Source organism: Leptodactylus fuscus, chromosome 2 (genome assembly GCF_031893055.1).
Source record: "Leptodactylus fuscus isolate aLepFus1 chromosome 2, aLepFus1.hap2, whole genome shotgun sequence".
In the NCBI taxonomy this organism is placed as follows: domain Eukaryota; kingdom Metazoa; phylum Chordata; class Amphibia; order Anura; family Leptodactylidae; genus Leptodactylus; species Leptodactylus fuscus.
This window is the reverse complement of record NC_134266.1, coordinates 275,069,526-275,092,681: the sequence shown is the minus strand read 5'-3', so window position 1 is coordinate 275,092,681 and position 23,156 is coordinate 275,069,526. Positions and strand designations below refer to the sequence as shown.

At 42.8% G+C, this 23,156-nt stretch overlaps 1 protein-coding gene across 1 annotated transcript; it reads left to right on the top strand.

The window, feature by feature from the left end:
• The first annotated feature begins 17,849 nt into the window (after positions 1–17,849).
• LOC142194168 (odorant receptor 131-2-like) lies at positions 17,850–18,704 on the top strand. Its single transcript, XM_075263185.1, has one exon. It carries the CDS (start codon positions 17,850–17,852, stop codon positions 18,702–18,704), a length of 855 nt encoding a protein of 284 aa, XP_075119286.1.
• Positions 18,705–23,156: the final 4,452 nt, after the last annotated feature.

Sequence of the window (23,156 nt, the reverse complement as noted above, 5' to 3'; positions counted from 1 at the left end):
AACCTAACAGTGGATTGAGTAGTCCCTAGGAAAAATACGTGTCATAGTGACTTCATCGGTCCATCCACAGCAAACTCTGAGGCCAGTGATAGGCCTCAGTGGTCACGTGTCAAGTTCTGGTACCGGGGGGTAAAGGGGGCCGGGATTGTCCAGCTTTTTTATTTTTAACACTCAACCGAACCAGTAAATACTTTCGTTACCTGAATTTTCGAGGGCAGCCGAAAGCCCCCACGAAGCTCTCATGCGTAAAGCAGTAGCGTCGGCAGTAGCCCTGGTAATTCCCACACGTCCATAAAGATAAGTTGAGGTCATCGGTGCTCATGGCTGCAGGGAAAGAGACACACAACAGACTGACAGACTTTGTGGAAAGGTAACGTCACCCAAATCTCCCACTCTTTTCCGGGTCTATCTATTCCTCTATTTTGGATGTTTTTCTACTCAGACGTTCAAGAGACGTAGAAATCCTTATTTATAGATATAGCAGTTCTATCTGCTGATGGGGACAACCAAGGTGACCAACACGATGATGGACTTCCAAGTTGAAACCTTAAATTTGATTATTCTAAAAGTCTTGTAATTGGGTCAAATGGCATCAAAGGTCTTCCTATCTGAACAAGTTTTGTCTTAACTAGGTCATAACGTTTAGATCGGTGAGATTCCGATCACTTTGTCAGAAGAACTGTCCAAGGGGACAAAGATCATCACTTTTTGTCAGTGATCTGCAAGTTAAGCCCTAACCTGTGGATAGGACAAAGTATCCCAGATGGGAAAACCCATAACCCTATAGTTTTTATCCAGAGGAAGGCAAAAACTTAGAATGCCCCCCAAAATTTCCTTCCCATATATCAATTTTGAAAGGTACATCCACCAGGCCTGATCTTCTGAAAGGTCCTACAGAATGCTTGAACCTTTGGAAACCTGACAAAACCATTTGGCATAAAATACCGATCAAAGCCAAAGACCTCTCAGAAATGGCGATATCTAAAAAATATTGTGAGCCATTCCTACTTTTTTGGTAAGTAGTGGTGGTCTAACCTCATGGACGTATAGACATGAAAGTCATGACCCAGCACCAAAATAACCTGAAGATATCAACGACAGGTGAAAGAAGAAAGTAAATAGACATGAACTAGATGGGCGGATTTAGGTCACTAGATTTTGGATACATAGATGGATTTAACAACTACACTGAAAACTAAAAAGTGGTATGAGAAGAAGACACCAAGAGACAAGGAGACCACAAAAACAAGACTGACCAGAAAAACATGTTTTTGGGGTTCAAGACCAGATTTGGTCCATGTGAAAGTTGAAGGTTCCTTCAGGGTTGGGATGGTTCTGATGACCAAGATCAGATGAGTTAAATTCTAATCCCTAACTATTGTACTGTCCATGGATCTGACCATAAATCCATTCTGCATTCACGTTACATACCTAAGACAACATTCGCCTGGAGTTCTGGAAATTGCTCAACCTTTGTTCTAGATAACATCCACCAACTTTCTACAAATGTAACCTACAATGGTTAGAACCAGAGGTAGGCTGCCCTCCACAATGTAACAGCAACTCCACATCTCCACCGAACAGAGACTTCTACACCAAGAGTCAGCTGACCATGGGGTATAAGCCCATCACCATCCATGATAACTGGTCTGTAGTTATCTAGGTGAAGAACATCTACGACTGTAAACATCAGCATCAACCATAAATCCATATCATTGCATCTTCAATCACAGATGTAGCAGAGCTGGACATTTGGCACAATGTAGCTTGATTATCCTAGCCCAATAAGATATCACAATTCACAAAAATACCAATTTACTTCTGCTACATCCAATAAAAGTCATATCATGAATATAACACGATTACTAACCAAGTGCAATAGTCGCAGTAAACAGGAGCAGCAGGGTGAGGGTCCGGAGGCCGAGCATGGTGTAGTGGTGTTGATGATCGCACGGCTTATTTCACTGCCCCTCTATTTATTCCCTAATGCCATACAATAAAAGGTTGGGGCAGAGTGCCAGGGCTGGTACAATGTCCTATGCAAAGTGTCATTCAGTCTCCAGTCTAGACAACAACTAAGCTGTATTTGTACACCGAACAAATGTTTCGAAGAGATTGGGTCAAAACATTATTTTTCCTATTGTGGATGAAGATGTCCTAAGAGGGACGGTCACAGGGGACAGGTATGGAGAAAAAAACTAAAATTTCATAGAAAATTTAAATTATTTTAAAATGCCCAACATTTTAGACTCTTCAACATTAACTCTCAAGAAGGAAGTCTTGAAATTCTAGAAATTCCAGCATGGACAGACATGTCACTGATATGGAAATGAGGAAAGAAAATGGTAAAAAATTCAAAACATCTGGATTTATTCAGTGTGGAGTATAACATGTAGAAAGCATTACAATTCCACAAATATAATACATAGTGTATGACACTGTCAGGGCTCCTAGGACTATATATCTATAATACATAGTGTATGACACTGTCAGGGCTCCTAGGAACCTATCTATAATACATAGTGTATGACACTGTCAGGGCTCCTAGGAACCTATCTATAATACATAGTGTATGACACTGTCAGGGCTCCTAGGAACCTATCTATAATACATAGTGTATGACACTGTCAGGGCTCCTAGGAACCTATCTATAATACATAGTGTATGACACTGTCAGGGCTCCTAGGAACCTATCTATAATACATAGTGTATGACACTGTCAGGACTCCTAGGAACCTATCTATAATACATAGTGTATGACACTGTCAGGGCTCCTAGGAACCTATCTATAATACATAGTGTATGACACTGTCCGGGCTCCTAGGAACCTATCTATAATACATAGTGTATGACACTGTCCGGGCTCCTAGGAACCTATCTATAATACATAGTGTATGACACTGTCAGGGCTCCTAGGACTATATATCTATGATACATAGTGTATAACACTGTCAGGGCTCCTAGGACTATATATCTATAATACATAGTGTATGACACTGTCAGGGCTCCTAGGAACCTATTTATAATACATAGTGTATAACACTGTCAGGGCTCCTAGGAACCTATCTATAATAAATAGTGTATGACACTGTCAGGGCTCCTAAGAATCTATCTATAATACATAGTGTATAATACTGTCAGGGCTCCTAGGAATCTATCTATAATACATTGCGTATGTCACTGTCAGGGCTCCTAGGAACCTATCTATAATACATAGTGTATAACACTGTCAGGGCTCCTAGGAACCTATCTATAATACATAGTGTATAACACTGTCAGGGCTCCTAGGAATCTATCTATAATACATAGTGTATGACACTGTCAGGACTCCTAGGAACCTATCTATAATACATAGTGTATGACACTGTCAGGGCTCCTAGGAACCTATCTATAATACATAGTGTATGACACTGTCAGGGCTAGGAACCTATCTATAATACATAGTGTATGACACTGTCAGGGCTCCTAGGAACCTATCTATAATACATAGTGTATGACACTGTCAGGGCTCCTAGGAACCTATCTATAATACATAGTGTATGACACTGTCAGGGCTCCTAGGAACCTATCTATAATACATAGTGTATGACACTGTCAGGGCTCCTAGGAACCTGTCTCAGGGTTGTAATTTCATTGTTGTGGAGTGTAGATACAGTATACTGAATAGAACCAACCCTTAGCCCTGGTGTCCTGTTGTATGATGCTCCAGTAAATGGTGTTCAGTTGTGTTATCACGATGTCTAGGGGTTTTCCTTGATCTTTTTGCTTTGCCAAGTGGGGCTTGAAGTGTGGGTCACAAATCAGATGGTAAACCAGCAAGTGACCATCCCAAACCAATAATAGGAGCAGAAACGAAACCTTTGTGGCCCTAAACTGATGAAGCAATGCAGAGATAATCATCCTTTTTAGGGATATGCAAATTAGCTGGCAAGTGAATCAGGGGAGGGGCCTAATCTACCAGATTTGCATACAGACAACTGTGAGGCAGAGACAAAAAATTGTAATCAATACCGATGGGGAGATATTGAGTCCAGAGTAGAGATGAGCAACCGGTTCAGATCAAACTGAAAGTGACCTGAATTTTCTCAAAATTTTGGGCTCAAATTGTTCCTGAAACTTTGGGGTCTTCATTCACTGGAGTATAAGTGTAGGCTTAGGGGAGGGCAGGCTTTGTAGGTGGCGCTAGAGTGAGTTTTCCTTTTTCCATCAAGGGGAACTTATTTGCATATTCCTTTCGCAGAAATCCTTGTAGTACATGCATGGTCTCCCTAACGTGACATAGCACCCCTTCTTGGATAGATCTGTCCCCCTTACATAGTCCATACCAATGTGCACTGCCAAAAACTGTAGAGAAGAAACCTTCTTCCCAGCACGCAAATACAGATACTCTTACGTCCTACCCGCAGCACAATCTCCTCACTGTGCTGCTGTTAGGGCTAAGGGAAAACAGATTAATATCATAAATGGTTTACTGATGAGGGGGAGATTTTTGCACCCATGGGCACTTTTTGATATTTAGTTGGTTTTCTAGAACACCAACACGGGGGATAACTGACCCACGGCACCGCCACTCAGAGTAGAGTCACATGTAAGGTCATTGCTAGACAATCAGTATTGTTTACTTGTAAATACTGAAAGCGCCAAAGTCAACTGGATATGAAGTAGTGTTATGCACCACCAGCCATATTACTATAGATATTGTTTAGTGTTAAAGTAGTATGAGGGTGCTGACTGTAAGTCATTCTCCATAACCGGCCTCAGGTCATTTCTATAGGACGCGTCTGATCTTACATTTCCCTCTTACACCGGCTTATGAAAACCAAGTCATACTTTGCAAATCTATGATTAGAAACACAAGGGAGGGAAACTCTAAATGAGCCTCTAACCCCGCGGGCCGCGCGCTTTGCCTCTCCCCTTCGGTATTCATTAAGATAACAACCACTAATGACAATATTTGGCTCCATTAGTCTCGCACCGATGAGACGCCAATTATCTCCTGAGCAGTAAACAACACATTTCTTCAAGATGTTTTGAAGGTGCGAGCGGCCCGAGCCTACGGGGAGAGCGACCACTGGGAACCCGAGCGAGAACACAAACAGTCTCCTTATGGTGAAGTCTCCGAACCGCAGAGCAAAGCTATTAATTATCACATAGGATTGTGCAAGAGACTGCGATGAGACGCCGGCGGTGTGATATCAGAAGAGAGGGGCAGAGTAATGGCCAAAAATGAAAAAAAAAAAAAAAATAATTAAATAAAAAAACAAAATAAAATAACAAAAAGAAAAAAAAATAAATAAAATGAAGCAACAAAAAAAACAAAACAAAATAAAGTGAAACAAAATGAAATAAAAAAAATAAAAACTAAGTAAAATAAAACTTCAAAAATACAAAATAAAATAAAGCAAAATAAAATTACATAAACCAAATAAAATAAAGCAAAGCAAAATAATACAAAATAAAATTGCAATATATAAATAAATACCGAATACACGGCCAGTAGAGAACTAGTGAGATGGAGGATTTATATATTTTTTCCGCGCAGGGAGAAATATTTAGCAATTTTTTACTTTTTATTTTTACTTAACAGTAACTTATAACTATTTCCTTGGGTTATTGGGATCCCATATATTATATATGTAGATAACTATTTTTTTTTTTTTTTTAAGAAAACAAGAATAATAAACTTTATTTTATACTAACAGATGACATTTATTATATTTCTATTGTGGATTTTTTTTTACTTATTTTTAATTTAATTTTATCATCCACTTAAAGGGGGTTTCCAGGCTTAATAATTGATGATAATGTGTTTTTCCAGCTCACCCTCTCATCCAGCCGAATGCACGGAAACGCAGGTGGACTTCAACCAGCAGGAATACAAATTTTTCGCAAAAAGATGAATCCAGCATAAGGATGGGTTAGATGAATAAAATTTAACTTTTATTAAATCTTCATAAAATATAGTAACGTGCTTTTAGCAAGATCCAAATTGCATGGCTACGCGTTTCGGAGCTGTATTGCGTGCTCCTTCTTCAAGGCATGCTACTAACATTTTATACATCACTTTTAAAACCCCCTTAATTATCCGATCCACCCATAAAACCAGGTGATACGCATCACAATAAAAACAAAACATACTATTGCAGATCTTTAGACCAATGCAAAACACATTACAATTTACATCATATAATACATTATACACTTACACTTGTGATTACAAAAATCTGTACCCATGGCTATATATACATAGATTGTAAATATATATATACTAGCATTAACGAGCGACAAAGATATTCTCTTCATAGGGAAATTGTATCTCCTATATACACATTTATAATTATATTCTCCCTGTCGTACATCTCCCAACAATAACCAGGAAACACTTATGATTGTTTATAAATAGATGTTCTAACCATACCACCAACCTTATATATATCATGTACACTCCCATATTCTCTGTAGACTTTCAATCCGAAACACTAGTAAAGGATACTTCCGGGATATCACATGTGTACCGATCACGTGATCATATCCACTATATAGGAGATACAATTTCCCTATGAATAGAATATCTTTGTCGCTCGTTAATGCTAGTATATATATATTTACAATCTATGTATATATAGCCATGGGTACAGATTTTTGTAATCACAAGTGTAAGTGTATAATGTATTATATGATGTAAATTGTAATGTGTTTTGCATTGGTCTAAAGATCTGCAATAGTATGTTTTGTTTTTATTGTGATGCGTATCACCTGGTTTTATGGGTGGATCGGATAATTAAGGGGGTTTTAAAAGTGATGTGTAAAATGTTAGTAGCATGCCTTGAAGAAGGAGCACGCAATACAGCTCCGAAACGCGTAGCCATGCAATTTGGATCTTGCTAAAAGCACGTTACTATATTTTATGAAGATTTAATAAAAGTTACATTTTATTCATCTAACCCATCCTTATGCTGGATTCATCTTTTTGCGAAAAATTAATAATTGATGGCCTATCTCTAGGGTAGGTCATTCGTTATAGAGGGGCAGGGGTCTTTCACCTGAGCCCGCGGCTGATCAGCTGTTTGAAGAGTCTGCAGTCCGAGTGTTTGGCACTTGCTGTCTGTACACTGTATAGTGGTTGTGCTTACTATCACAGCTCAGCTCATTCACTTGAATGGGACTGAGCTGCGATCAGGCCATGCGACTGATAAATGTGACATCAAATGGATTGTGAAGCGAAAGCGTCGCTGATGCTTCAAACAGCTGATCTGCAGGGTCCTGGGATCCTCATATGACGTATCCTAAGGATACCTTAGGAAACCCCTTTAATTACAAAGTCGGGTTGGACCTTAAAGACCAAACATTTTCTATTTATTTTTCATCAATGCATTGTAGGAGTCACCAACATTAAAAAAAATACATCACATCCTGCAAAAAACAAGCCCTCATAGAGTTCTACTGATGATAAAACCTCAATAGAACTCTATGAGGGCTTGTTTTTTGCAGGATGTGATGTATTTCTTAATACCCTATTTTGGAGTAAAGACATCGTATCGTACAATTTTTATTTTGCTACATTATTTATTTCTCCTTGTCCCCGAGACTGAAGTCTGAACCAATATGGTGTGGACCCAGGAACCCATACAAACATGGGGAGAATGTGCATGTCGTGCTAACCACTGAGCCCCCAGGCCATAAACCACATAGCACTAATAATATCTTATGGAATTGTGCGTGACGTTACAATTACAGCAATACCAAAACATTTCATTTTTAATTTTTAAAATATTTTTAGATTTTTTTTCTAAATTTAACCTTATAGAAAAATAACTTCTATTTTTATGGATTTTTTTTCCATTTTTGACCTTAATTATTGTATTTTGTTTTTTCTCTAACGCTGGAAAAGTTTTTGCAGAAATGATGATTGAAGTTTCTCAGATGGAATCACTTTGTAGTTGTGGGACACACGGGGGCCCCTAGGGGGGGGGGGGGGGTAGGGGGGGGTGCCCTGTACCGATGATCATTTACAGACTAATGAGTAAATCTGGCCCCGCTGGTGTTCATTAATCCTCGCGTTTAGCGTCGATCCTCTCGCGGCTCCTCCGGGAATCTACCGAGGTGAATGTAATGAACACTGACTAGCCCAGTCCTAGGGGTGTCATTACTTACACCACAGGGAGCTCGGAGCATAGAGAGGTAAAGGCTTTGGTTTTTTATATATGGAGTCATCTCATTTTGACAAAATTCAGAACAAAAAATTTAAAATAAAATTCAAAAATTCTATCAAATATCACCAACATCCTGTAATGATATGGTTATGCTTCGTTATGTTCGTCTTCCATGTACTTAATGCAGGATATTGAGGATGGGAGACAAGCACTGCTGGCCATATAGGGGTCAATGCCATACAGAGCCCATAGTGGGCGCCACTTAGATTCAAAAATACCCCAAATGGGATTTACCATGGGATATCAGGGTTACATTATATGGAACTGTACATATGTATGATATGTTATTCAAGGCCTGGGAAACTTATCTATAGATGGTGGCCTTTAGACAGAGGATTGAGAAGCCACAGATTAGGAGTCAGACCAGGTATAAACTTGAAGGTCCAGGCATTGTACAGGGTCACCATTGTCCTTATTGGGGGTGTAGGCCTTCCTGAATAGGTGAGTCTTCAGGGCCTTCTTGAAGCCTGTGATTGTGGGGGTCAGTCTTATGTGTCTTGGTAAGGAGTTCCAGAGTATGGGGGATGCACGGGAGAAATCTTGGAGATGGTTGTGTGAGGAGCGGATAAGAATAGAGCGGAGTAGGAGGTCTTGAGAAGATTACATATAGTGAGGTAGCGGCAGTTTTGATAGATGGGTCAAGTAGGGGAGTTTTGTGAGGTGGGAGATGATGATGAACTCTATACTCCATATTAAGTTTCAGAAAGCAGTAGGAGTAGAAGGAGACTATGGCTGCGAGACTCTATGAAGTGGTAATGTCTGGGAGATACTTGAGTGTTCTCAGCATAGCAGTGGTATTGAAAACCATGAGATTCAATGAGTTGGCCTAGGCCAAGGGTGTAGATGGAGAACAGGAGGGATCTTAGGACGGAGACTTGAGGGACATCTACATACGTGTGGAGACGGTAAGAGTTGTGTAAGTGGAAGATGCGATTGTTGAGTTATGAGGAGATTCAGGAGAGGACCATGTCTGTGATTCCACGGGAAGAAAGTGTTTGTAACAAACAGGAGTGGTCAACTGGTGTCGAAGGTTTAGGAAAGGTCTAGAAGGAGGAGAATAGAGTAGCATATTGTGGCCTTGGCGGATAGTAGGTTATTAGCCACTTTGGTTGAGATGGTTTCAGTGGAGTGATGGGGTTGACTGTAGTTCCTCAAAGAACAAGCTGGATGAGATTTAGGAGAAAAGCTCAAGATGGACATATTGTTCAAGAAGTTTTAAAGGAAATAGGAGTAGTGAGATGGGCCGATACCGTAGTTGACTGGAGAGGAAAGATGAAGGGATGGGTGTGATGAAGAAGGGACAATACTTATAGGTTGTAGAGGTGGATTAGAGTTAGTGGTGTAACTAGGAATGGCAAAGTATTGACATGGGCCAACCCCCCACCCCTCTGACCGACGCCAAGGACCCTGACTGGCCACACCCCAGCATTCCTGCATGCATTATTATGCCCCATAGTGGCCCTTCCACAAAGTATTATGCGCCATTGTGGACACCCATGAACAATTATTATACTTTGGGGTCTTTTCAGACCCCAGAGTATAATATCAGAGGCCCAGAGGAGGATACAAACATAAAAAACACTGTTACTTACCTCTCCCTGGCTCCAATGCGGTCCCTGCTGATGTCAGCTGTCTTCAATGACGTACGGGACGTCACTGGACCCAGGCCTGCACACACGGCGCATAATAATATAGGCTCCAGCCATGTGACGTCAGGGACATCACTCAGGTAGGCCTGAAGCCTGCCTGGAGCTAGGAGAGGTAAGTAACAGTGTTTTTTTAATGTTTCCTCAACTCCCCTGAGCTTCCGATCATTATACTTGGGGGTCTGAAAACTATAACAATATACTAACATAATAATAGTGTTTGTGGGGCCCGTGGCCTCACTTATGGACCCCGGCTCCTGCTCATAGCGGCCTCCACAGAAGGAAAAGCGCAGGCGGGCGTGGGCATGAGCCAGAATCGGTAAGAAAATATGGCCCGTGACCAGCTGGAGTTACTTCAGCCGGTAATGGCCTATTTAAAAACAAAAAACACAGCGGTAGCGGCCATTAGGGCCCCCTAATGTCCCCGGCCCTGTTACCCTGGTAGTTACGCCCCTGATTAGAGTAGAAGTAAAGACTTCAGTGAGGTTGGGGATAAGGTGTCATTGGCTCGGGTCACACACGCAAGAGGTGAGGTTCGATTTAGAATTAGATATCTTTTCTTTGGTGATGGTGAAGTAGGTTATGGAGGAAGGAGAAACTGCCATTGTGACTATAGGACAGTGGTCAGCAGCAAAGACAAGCGCCGGTGGTGTATGGTCTTTACTATGGTGATAGTGGTCATGTTGTCATTTTCTCCTGGCCATAGTCGTGAGGTTGGAGTGTGGACCCTTCAGTGGCTAACCCCTTTAATGAAGTATTCCAGTTCCTCAGGATAGGTCATCAATAAGAAATCAGTGTGGGTCCAACACCAAGGACCTCTGCTGCTTAGCTGTTTTATGGGAACGTAGCGCTTGTGCGAGTTTGTGACCCTTCACTATTTACATGGAACGACATGTTTTATAGCAATGTTATTACAGTCTTGTCCTATAGAAGAGAACAGGATGTGATTACATTACACAGTTGTTAATAGTGGAGGAGCTCGCTGAAGTCCCTAGAAACAGCTGGTTAGCAGGGGTCCTGGGTGTTTGAACGCCACTGATCTTTTTAATGGGTTATCTACCTTTTAAAATTTGATAGCATATCACTGAGTTAGGCCATCAATTTTAGATTGATGGGGGTCTGACCGTCAGCACTCCTGCTGATCAGCTGTTTCCCAGAATGCATAGCTCACAACATTGTTTACATGGAGCCCTGACAGTGTCATACACTATGTTTTATAGATAGGTTCCTAGGAGCCCTGACAGTGTCATACACTATGTATTATAGATAGGTTCCTAGGAGCCCTGACAGTGTCATACACTATGTATTATATATAGGTTCCTAGGAGCCCTGACAGTGTCATACACTATGTATTATAGATAGGTTCCTAGGAGTCCTGACAGTGTCATACAGTATGTATTATAGATAGGTTCCTAGGAGCCCTGACAGTGTTATACACTATGTATTATAGATAGGTTCCTAGGAGCCCTGACAGTGTCATACACTATGTATTATAGATAGGTTCCTAGGAGCCCTGACAGTGTCATACACTATGTATTATAGATAGGTTCCTAGGAGCCCTGACAGTGTCATACACTATGTATTATAGATAGGTTCCTAGGAGCCCTGACAGTGTCTTGCACTATGTATTATAGATAGGTTCCTAGGAGCCCTGACAGTGTCTTGCACTATGTATTATAGATAGGTTCCTAGGAGCCCTGACAGTGTCATACACTATGTATTATAGATAGGTTCCTAGGAGCCCTGACAGTGTCATACACTATGTATTATAGATAGGTTCCTAGGAGCCCTGACAGTGTCATACACTATGTATTATAGATAGGTTCCTAGGAGCCCTGACAGTGTCATACACTATGTATTATAGATAGGTTCCTAGGAGCCCTGACAGTGTCATACACTATGTATTATAGATAGGTTGCTAGGAGTCCTGACAGTGTCATACACTATGTATTATAGATAGGTTCCTAGGAGCCCTGACAGTGTCTTGCACTATGTATTATAGATAGAGATAGGTTCCTAGGAGCCCTGACAGTGTTATACACTATGTATTATAGATAGGTTCCTAGGAGTCCTGACAGTGTCATACACTATGTATTATAGATAGGTTCCTAGGAGCCCTGACAGTGTCATACACTATGTATTATAGATAGGTTCCTAGGAGCCCTGACAGTGTTATACACTATGTATTATAGATAGGTTCCTAGGAGCCCTGACAGTGTTATACACTATGTATTATAGATAGGTTCCTAGGAGCCCTGACAGTGTCATACACTATGTATTATAGATAGGTTCCTAGGAGCCCTGACAGTGTCTTGCACTATGTATTATAGATAGGTTCCTAGGAGTCCTGACAGTGTCATACACTATGTATTATAGATAGGTTCCTAGGAGCCCTGACAGTGTCATACACTATGTGTTATAGATAGGTTCCTAGGAGCCCTGACAGTGTCATACACTATGTGTTATAGATAGGTTCCTAGGAGCCCTGACAGTGTCATACACTATGTGTTATAGATAGGTTCCTAGGAGCCCTGACAGTGTCATACACTATGTGTTATAGATAGGTTCCTAGGAGCCCTGACAGTGTCATACACTATGTGTTATAGATAGGTTGCTAGGAGCCCTGACAGTGTCATACACTATGTATTATAGATAGGTTCCTAGGAGCCCTGACAGTGTCATACACTATGTATTATAGATAGGTTCCTAGGAGCCCTGACAGTGTCATACACTATGTATTATACATAGATTCCTAGGAGCCCTGACAGTGTCATACACTATGTTTTATAGATAGGTTCCTAGGAGTCCTGACAGTGTCATACACTATGTATTATAGATAGGTTCCTAGGAGCCCTGACAGTGTCTTGCACTATGTATTATAGATAGGTTCCTAGGAGTCCTGACAGTGTCATACACTATGTATTATAGATAGGTTCCTAGGAGTCCTGACAGTGTCATACACTATGTATTATAGATAGGTTGCTAGGAGCCCTGACAGTGTCATACACTATGTGTTATAGATAGCTTCCTAGGAGTCCTGACAGTGTCATACACTATGTATTATAGATAGGTTCCTAGGAGCCATGACAGTGTCATACACTATGTATTATAGATATATAGTCCTAGGAGCCCTGACAGTGTCATACGCTATGTATTATAGATAGGTTCCTAGGAGCCCTGACAGTGTCATACGCTATGTATTATAGATAGGTTCCTAGGAGCCCTGACAGCGTCATACGCTATGTATTATAGATAGGTTCCTAGGAGCCCTGACAGCGTCATACGCTATGTATTATAGATAGGTTCCTAGGAGCCCTGACAGCGTCATACACTATGTATTATAGATAGGTTCCTAGGAGCCCTGACAGCGTCATACACTATGTATTATAGATAGGTTCCTAGGAGCCCTGACAGCGTCATACACTATGTATTATAGATAGGTTCCTAGGAGCCCTGACAGCGTCATACACTATGTATTATAGATAGGTTCCTAGGAGCCCTGACAGCGTCATACACTATGTATTATAGATAGGTTCCTAGGAGCCCTGACAGTGTCATACACTATGTTTTATAGATAGGTTCCTAGGAGTCCTGACAGTGTCATACACTATGTATTATAGATAGGTTCCTAGGAGCCCTGACAGTGTCTTGCACTATGTATTATAGATAGGTTCCTAGGAGTCCTGACAGTGTCATACACTATGTATTATAGATAGGTTCCTAGGAGCCCTGACAGTGTCATACACTATGTATTATAGATAGGTTCCTAGGAGTCCTGACAGTGTCATACACTATGTATTATAGATAGGTTGCTAGGAGCCCTGACAGTGTCATACACTATGTGTTATAGATAGCTTCCTAGGAGTCCTGACAGTGTCATACACTATGTATTATAGATAGGTTCCTAGGAGCCATGACAGTGTCATACACTATGTATTATAGATGATAGGTTCCTAGGAGCCCTGACAGCGTCATGCGCTATGTATTATAGATAGGTTCCTAGGAGCCCTGACAGTGTCATGCGCTATGTATTATAGATGATAGGTTCCTAGGAGCCCTGACAGCGTCATGCGCTATGTATTATAGATGATAGGTTCCTAGGAGCCCTGACAGCGTCATGCGCTATGTATTATAGATGATAGGTTCCTAGGAGCCCTGACAGCGTCATGCGCTATGTATTATAGATGATAGGTTCCTAGGAGCCCTGACAGCGTCATGCGCTATGTATTATAGATGATAGGTTCCTAGGAGCCCTGACAGCGTCATGCGCTATGTATTATAGATGATAGGTTCCTAGGAGCCCTGACAGCGTCATGCGCTATGTATTATAGATGATAGGTTCCTAGGAGCCCTGACAGCGTCATGCGCTATGTATTATAGATGATAGGTTCCTAGGAGCCCTGACAGCGTCATGCGCTATGTATTATAGATGATAGGTTCCTAGGAGCCCTGACAGCGTCATGCGCTATGTATTATAGATATAGGTTCCTAGGAGCCCTGACAGCGTCATGCGCTATGTATTATAGATAGGTTCCTAGGAGCCCTGACAGCGTCATGCGCTATGTATTATAGATAGGTTCCTAGGAGCCCTGACAGCGTCATGCGCTATGTATTATAGATAGGTTCCTAGGAGCCCTGACAGCGTCATGCGCTATGTATTATAGATAGGTTCCTAGGAGCCCTGACAGCGTCATGCGCTATGTATTATAGATAGGTTCCTAGGAGCCCTGACAGCGTCATGCGCTATGTATTATAGATAGGTTCCTAGGAGCCCTGACAGCGTCATACGCTATGTATTATAGATAGGTTCCTAGGAGCCCTGACAGCGTCATGCACTATGTATTATAGATAGGTTCCTAGGAGCCCTGACAGCGTCTTGCACTATGTATTATAGATAGGTTCCTAGGAGCCCTGACAGTATTATACACTATGTATTAGAGATAGGTTCGTAGGAGCCCTGACAGTGTTATATACTATGGTTTATATATAGAGTACTAGAAGCCCTGACAGTGTCACATAGTTTGTGTTAAACTAGTGGTTCTCAACTTGTGCTACATGTATCCTGCAGATACACCCCATAATCCCTGGAATTGTGCTTTGTTGTTCCCTGCATTCCCCCGCCAACACCAAGGGAGTTGCTGAAAAATAATAAACATCTCATACTAACTCTCATTACCTTTCCTTATAACCATTTTAGTGTGCAATGTTAGTTTTCAGGTGCCCACTAGCCTCCATGGTGATGTCATGACTCTTTGACACAAGTTCTATACGAAACTAAACCGGCGGGCGAACCTCATGATATTCACAAACTGAATCTTGAGGGGTTTTGCCCATCTCTATTTACAACCCTTCTAAGATTGATCGACATAAATAAATTGCTTCACATTGCTGATGTCCTTCCTCCTTGGCATTCTGTTAATACTCACTTAAATGCTGCAGACTAGCAAACTGCCAAAACTTCTTCTTTAATAGAAGAGGTTACACTTGTGGCCTGGTCATTGCACCTGACTCCTACGTACCCTCTTAATTCATATGGACCCAACAAGTAGTGCTAAATTTTTCACACAATGCCTGTGCATTTTGGCCTAGTTTTTGAGGTTGGATTTTCCTAAGGACAAGAAGTTTTTGATCATATCCCAGTATGTAATAGCAGAGAATTCAAGGAGGGCGGACTTTGTTGTTCCCATAAATTTATGTTATGAATCTGCATTACGGGGCTCATGAATGTCCTGCTAATGTACTGTAGACCATAGACATTTTTATTATTATATTTCGTTTATATTATTGTATATTTATTTTTTACTTTTTTTAACTTTTTTTTTTAGTTTACTATTACATAAGTGAAGTAAATAAATTCTACTATGTCTTATAAGATGTTCTGCACATGACCTATGAGAAAATACAGAGATATCAGGGGTGTCCATAGGGGATCCTGTCTGAGAGTATGTGCAGCTGCCTTGTGGTGTATACTACAGGGAGCAGGATGGTATATATAGTGTGTATGACATATATAGGAGATGGAGGGATCCTGGCATACACGCTGCTGTTTCCTGCACTGCTACAGGTGAGATCACAGGCAATGTCTCTCTTATATAAGGTCTTAGCTGATATCACAGGGCAATAAATAATAACTTTACTGACATGATACATGTATTTCATCTACTTGCTGTATATATAGGATCAATATTGTCAGACAATGGTATCCCATCACTGACGGCCTACACAAGACTAAGTATCCCGTCATTGATAGCCTACACCAGTCTAAGTATCCCATCACTGACAGCCTACACCAGACTAAATATCCCATCACTGACAGCCTACACCAGACTAAATATCCCATCACTGACAGCCTACACCAGACTAAATATCCCATCACTGACAGCCTACACCAGACTAAGTATCCCAGTACTGACAGCCTACACAAGGCTAAGTTTCCCAGCACTGACAGCCTACACCAGACTAAGTATCCCGTCACTGACAGCCTACACCAGACTAAGTATCCCATCACTGACAGCTTACACCAGACTAAGTATCCATCACTGACAGCTTACACCAGACTAAGTATCCCATAACTGACAGCTTACACCAGACTAAGTATCCTGTCACTGACAGCCTACAGCAGACTAAGTATCCTGTCACTGACAGCCTACACCAGACTAAGTATCTCGTCTCTGACAGCCTACACCAGACTAAGTATCCCGTCACCGACAGCCTACACCAGAATAAGTATCTCATCACTGACAGCCTACACCAGACTAAGTATCTTGTCACTGACAGCTTACACCAGACTAAGTATCTCATCACTGACAGCCTACACCAGACTCAGTATCCCGTCACTGACAATCTACACCAGACTAAGTATCTCGTCTCTGACAACCTACACCAGACTAAGTATCCCGTCACCGACAGCCTACACCAGACTAAGTATCTCATCACTGACAGCCTACACCAGACTAAGTATCTTGTCACTGACAGCTTACACCAGACTAAGTATCTCATCACTGACAGCCTACATCAGACTCAGTATCCCGTCACTGACAGCCTACACCAGACTAAGTATCTCGTCTCTGACAGCCTACACCAGACTAAGTATCCTGTCACTGACAGCCTACAGCAGACTAAGTATCCTGTCACTGACAGCCTACACCAGACTAAGTATCTTGTCACTGACAGCCTACACCAGACTAAGTATCTTGTCACTGACAGCCTACACCAGACTCAGTATCCCGTCACCGACAGCCTACACCAGACTAAGTATCTTGTCACTGACAGCCTACACCAGACTAAGTATCTCATCACTGACAGCCTACACCAGACTCAGTATCCCGTCACTGACAGCCTACACCAGACTAAGTATCTCGTCACTGACAACCTACACCAGACTAAGTATCCCATCACTGACAGCCTACACCAGACTAAGTATCCCATCACTGACAGCCTACACCAGACTAAGTATCCCGTCACTGACAACCTACAGCAGACTAAGTATCCCGTCACTGACACCCCCAAGTTGAACTTTAGACCTTCTGACCATGAGCCTTTAGCTACGTCCCTACTGAGTTGCCCATCAATGGTCTCCACTTCTGACTCCTCCATCCATAGAACTTTCTTAACGTTCCCATCTGTTGCAGGAGAGTAGTTTGGACTCATCCTTGGGCAAGTTCTCCTTTTCCTTCCCCGATGTTTCAGTGTCTGTCTGTAGGTTCATCTATGGTGAAGGAAGGTGAGTCCTCCATCTTCTCTGAAGGCTCAGTAGGAACCACGAGGGCCTTTTTTACTTGGGCCATCAGAAATTTTTTTTTAAGAATTGTATGTTTTAATGTCTTCCATGTAGACATATTTCATTAGGTTTCATTGATAACCCTGTCTGTCTCTTATAGTCTAGACTCCAGTCGTTGGTTGCTTTGTGATGGTGAATTCAACAATTTACGATTTCTTGTGGAAAATCTCATTAACCTCAGACGTTCTGTACTTGTCCTTAATGAGTGCGATGTTGGTCTCCTTCAGCCTCTTTCTCTGCTTCATGGCCATCATGTTAAGTGTGTATTATACCAACCCCCACATGCACGAGGAGCCCCGTTATATCCTTTTTGCCCACATGCTGGTCAATGACACCATCTATGTCATCTTAGGACTACTCCTTGTCTTCTTGATATCTTATCTAGTTTTCTTGCCAGTGCCCATTTGCTACATATTAGTGACCGTATCATCCTCATCCTTGAAAGTCACCCCATACAACCTGGCAGTGATGTCCTTAGAGCGTTACGTGGCCATCTGTTACCCATTACGGCACACAATGTGGTGCACCCACCAGAAGGCCATTTTGAGCATTGTGGCCATTTGGATCATCGCATTGCTACCCAACGTGGTCGATTTCATGATTTTATGCTTTTCCGTGCCCAGCAACTACTTCTCTCTCTACTGTCTCTGTTCAAGATCTGTATTTATGAAGACTCAAGTTCAGGATATCTTGAGGACTTTGGTCCATGCCTTGGGTTTTTCTTTGGTGGGGTTGATTATTATATTCACCTATGTCAAGATCATGGTGGTCGCTATAAAAATTGACTCGGGAAAGGGTACCGCTTCCAAGGCTGCTAAGACGGTCATTCTCCATGCGGTCCAGCTCTTGCTATGTATGACGGCCCTCTGCTACAACTTCATCGAAATATACCTGCGGAAGTATTTATATATGTTACCGCTGATCAATTTTTTCTTCTTCATGTATTTACCGAGGTTCATCAGTCCCGTAATCTACGGTTTACGGGATGAAGTCTTCTTCAAGCAGATAAAGAGAATTGTACTTTGTAAAGCTCTAAGAACTTCGCCAGACTCCGAGACATCATAAAGTGAGGAACCTTCCTACCCAACTAGAAGAAGGTGAATTGGATTTTGAAAAATTGCCGACTAAGATGGTGCTGAGAAAACTTTTTGAATATTGGTCAACATTAATATAATGTAAATAATATAAATTTTGCCCAAATGCAACATGGAGCAAATTTGCAAAGATTTTATCGACAAAGTTATATTACCATAGAGAAAATTGGAAAAATTGTGCGAGTCCCCCAGTTGTTATCATAGTTATTGCATAGCTAGTAGAACTGGTTTGTAACGGGTCAATTTTGTTGCAAATTTTCAAAAACTCTCAGGTTTGGCCAAATCTTTATTCTAATCTGTGGTTACTTCAGGGGAGGTGTGGAAACATCATTAGTTTATTCACCTTCTCTCACCTCTCCTGGGTTCCCGCATGGTGTCTAGTGTCCATTTTCAAGCATCTTTGGTCCTCACGGGGCCTCTTATAGCCTCTACTGTGATGTAAGGACCCTGAGGTCACAAGGAACATGTGAAAGTGTCATGACATGCGTGCGCCCCATGTGACTACTGAGGCCCGATTATTGACATCAGTGGTGAACCTGTGCATTCGCTTATTTTACTATAGATCATCAACTGAAGATTGGCAAGGGTCTGACACCTTGGACCTCCATGGATCAGCATTTTGCAAATAAATCATGGTAGCCCATCAAAGGTGTGGGTCAACTGACCTGTTAGATTTTGCCTCCTTAGTGGCTTATGGAAGTGAAAATGGTAATATCCCTAGTGGTCTAGGGGTGTTAAGGGGCTGATGTACACCATTCCTGGTATATGAAGGCAGTGAGGTGGTTGATGATTGCATCCATACTGGTGTTGGATAGTGAAGATGTTAGATGTGAAGATGAAGAGTCTTCTCACTAGTGGTCTAGGGAATGGAAGGGGTCAATGCTAACATCAGGGCTTCATGTCAGCGTCCTTGGGGTTGTAGACTAATATATAGATTAATGTCTACATCTGAAGAGGTCTTGGGTACTAAATTTTAGCTCACGGTGTCCAATGGGTTTCCCAACTTTCAAGTCTCCAGCGGAGCGTGAGGCTGTACAGTTCTCTCTATGATCAGGGAACGCATTTCTCGGGCGCTCTGCCCAACCATGATTTACAGATATCTAGGATAAGAAGAGAGTCAGACAAAAACTCTCAGGGATGACCAATAGCCGGTGCAACAAGGAATGCCCATGAGTGGGTTGGGGAGTGAAAGGTGTCCCATAATATGAAGGGTAGGGGATGAAAAAATTGGTAAGAAACTTTTTGTTTAATAGGTTGGAAGAACTAAAATGGGCGTTCCCTTTTTTGGGCCTCCTCATAGTATCTGGCGCTCTCGTGACGTCACGTGCTCAGGCTCACCACTGAGGCCACAGCGGTCACATAGGCACTCTGAGCGTCATGATGTCATGAGGCTTGGCTTACCTGTGTCACTACTGTGATCCAATCATAGGCCTCAGTGGTGACCCTGGGTGTACAATATCACCAAAGAGACTCGAACCTGGAACAAAAAGAATCTTGGGCGGTTCGTCCATCTCTAGTCACGTGGTATAATGACCACCATTATTCTTAATCCATTGCGACTATATAATATCTACATTAGGTTTTCTCTTTTTCTATACGTGAATCCACTATGGGGCCGGTGATGTCACATGACCACATGATATTTGTCTTACACCTGTATATATGTAATAAATGTTGAGTCTTGTTGCTTAGTTTTATTTTCCTTTTTTACATGCTGTAAGACCTGTACGTGTATATTTGATATGACATTTGGAGCAAACAATATGGATGGGATGGATCTCCCAAACTGGGAGCTTCTCCCGAGTAGAGATGACCGATCCCGAGCTGGGTTTGTTACGAATTTCCCAAATATTGGGTCTGGTCGAGATCAAGATTCTTGGGTCTTACCAGCCATGAATCACTGTTATACTCTTAGATTTTTTCAGCCTTTTGAATATAATAATTGGAGTCCCAAGGGAGGTGCGGTAAACTAATAGCACTCATACTCACCTTCCTTCACATCTCCTGGGCTCCCTTGCAGCTTCCACTCCTTCACAATCCTCTTCTGGACTCCTGGGCAACTCCAAGGGCCCCAGAAGACTACTGACTACTACGGACGCCGATGAGCTGAATACCTAAGTGATTAAAGCAGGAGCTGTGAGCTCAGCTCCTGCTTTAACGCTGCGGCCCGGCTTCAGCGTGTGTAGGCACGATGTGATGACGTCATCGCGCCTACAACTATGTGAATGGAGTGAGAGAGCGGAGAGAGGAGCGTCAGGGGAGCGATGGAAGGTGAGTGTAAGTGTTTGTTTTGTATTAAACATTAAGGTGGAACATAATGAAGGGGGCCCATGAAACTGGAGGGCAAATGAAGGGGAGGGGGGGGGAACGGCATGACACTGGGGAAGATGAAGGGGTTGGGGAGAGAACGGCAAGACACAGGGGCAGATGGGGGGGCGGCATGACACTGGAGCAGAGACGGGGGGACATGAAACTGTGGGCAGATGAGGCGGGGGGAGAATGGCATGAAGCTGGGGACAGAGATGGAGGGGGCCCAATGAAACTGGGGGGGCAAATAAAGGGGAGGGGGGAACGGCATGACACTGGGGAAGATGAAGGGGGGGAACGGCATGACACTGGGGAAGATGAAGGGGGGGAACGGCATGACACTGGGGAAGATGAAGGGGGGGAGAATGGCATGACATTGGGGCAGATGGGGGGTGGAACAGCATGACACTGGGGCAGAGACGGGGGACATGAAACTGTGAGCAGATGAAGGGGGAGAACGTGATGAAAGTGGGGACAGAGATGGGGGGGCATGAAACTGGGAGCAGAGGAAGGGTGTATATGAAACTGGGGGAGAGATGGAGGGGGGGCATATAATTTACGGGTGACTGTAGGAGGATTATACTGTGTGGGGGCACATGAAAAATGAATGAGAATGGGAGGAGTCAACATAAAAGTGAAGAGCACCCCGCACATTTTGCCCCTCTTTCTACTCTTCAAAAGTTGGGAGGTATGGCGTTGGTGACGCCACACTCCTGCGTGATGTCACTCTCTTCATCTGCGACACACAGTGTCTCGACTCCCTCACCTCCTTTACAAGGGGGCCCACTGAGGCTCTGTCGCCCAAGGGCCCATAAAAACCTGGAGCCGGCCCAGCATGACAGGACCAGGAATGAGAAGGATTGTCCTGCTGGGGACTGGGAATAAAATGGGAGCAATATTGGGGACCAGGAAAAAGAGAGGTCCAATGCTGGGGACTAGGAATGAGAAGAAGAGACAACAATGTGGAGTCCATAATATTCTTACTAAAATAATTCTTCTCAGTGTCATCCTGTCGGAGGGGTGCTGTCCTCTCTGTTCATATCTCTTTCTGGAGCCCCAGGAATGATATCAATGGCTCCCCGATGCTTGGTGGTTAGCAAAATACTAGCACTTGGTGGTCGTGTGATGACACAAGTATCGGGGTCTTCAAACCTATTTTATTATGAAATTGTAGTTCTGCTGAGGGGTCCAATACCATACAAGTCGGTGAACCAGTTGTTCTCACCACCAAGTCTGGTCTGGGGTGACTGACCAGGGCATGTGATGCTTTATCCCAGTTACATTGGGACAGATTTGGAGGGGGGGGACAGATACTTTGCTACAGATTTACTTTCCTCGGAATCAATCACGAGACTGTTCCTGAATTAGAGGAGCTGTTCTGTGCCCGACCGGCCATGGTTCCCATTTGGCCACCAACTCTACAGCCCTGGAGTCCTCAAAGGGGCCACATCATGTTCTGTGGTCAGGACGCCGGTGGCCTTAGTATTAATCACACATATTGTGGCCATTGGCCCCTCAGTTCTGATATCACACCGCCGGCGTCTCATCGCAGTCTCTTGCACAATCCTATGTGATAATTAATAGCTTTGCTCTGCGGTTCGGAGACTTCACCATAAGGAGACTGTTTGTGTTCTCGCTCGGGTTCCCAGTGGTCGCTCTCCCCGTAGGCTCGGGCCGTTCGCACCTTCAAAACATCTTGAAGAAATGTGTTGTTTACTGCTCAGGAGATAATTGGCGTCTCATCGGTGCGAGACTAATGGAGCCAAATCTTGTCATTAGTGGTTGTTATCTTAATGAATACCGAAGGGGAGAGGCGAAGCGCGCGGCCCGCGGGGTTAGAGGCTCATTTAGAGTTTCCGTCCCTTGTGTTTCTAATCATAGATTTGCAAAGTATGACTTGGTTTTCATAAGCCGGTGTAAGAGGGAAATGTAAGATCAGACGTGTCCTATAGAAATGATCTGGAAACGTGAGAAAACAATGGCGAATAAACCAAATAACCAAAGTAACACCGAAGGCAAACTAGTGGTATCCAAAACTCACAGCACAACACCAAAAAGATGAGTCCTGTACCCCAAGTGGCGGTGGGTGTATCACTGTCCTGTACCGCAACTATGT

Bases quoted from the DNA above. Each gene is read 5' to 3' on its own strand.
- LOC142194168 (XM_075263185.1), top strand. From the start codon at position 17,850: ATGTTGGTCTCCTTCAGCCTCTTTCTCTGCTTCATGGCCATCATGTTA.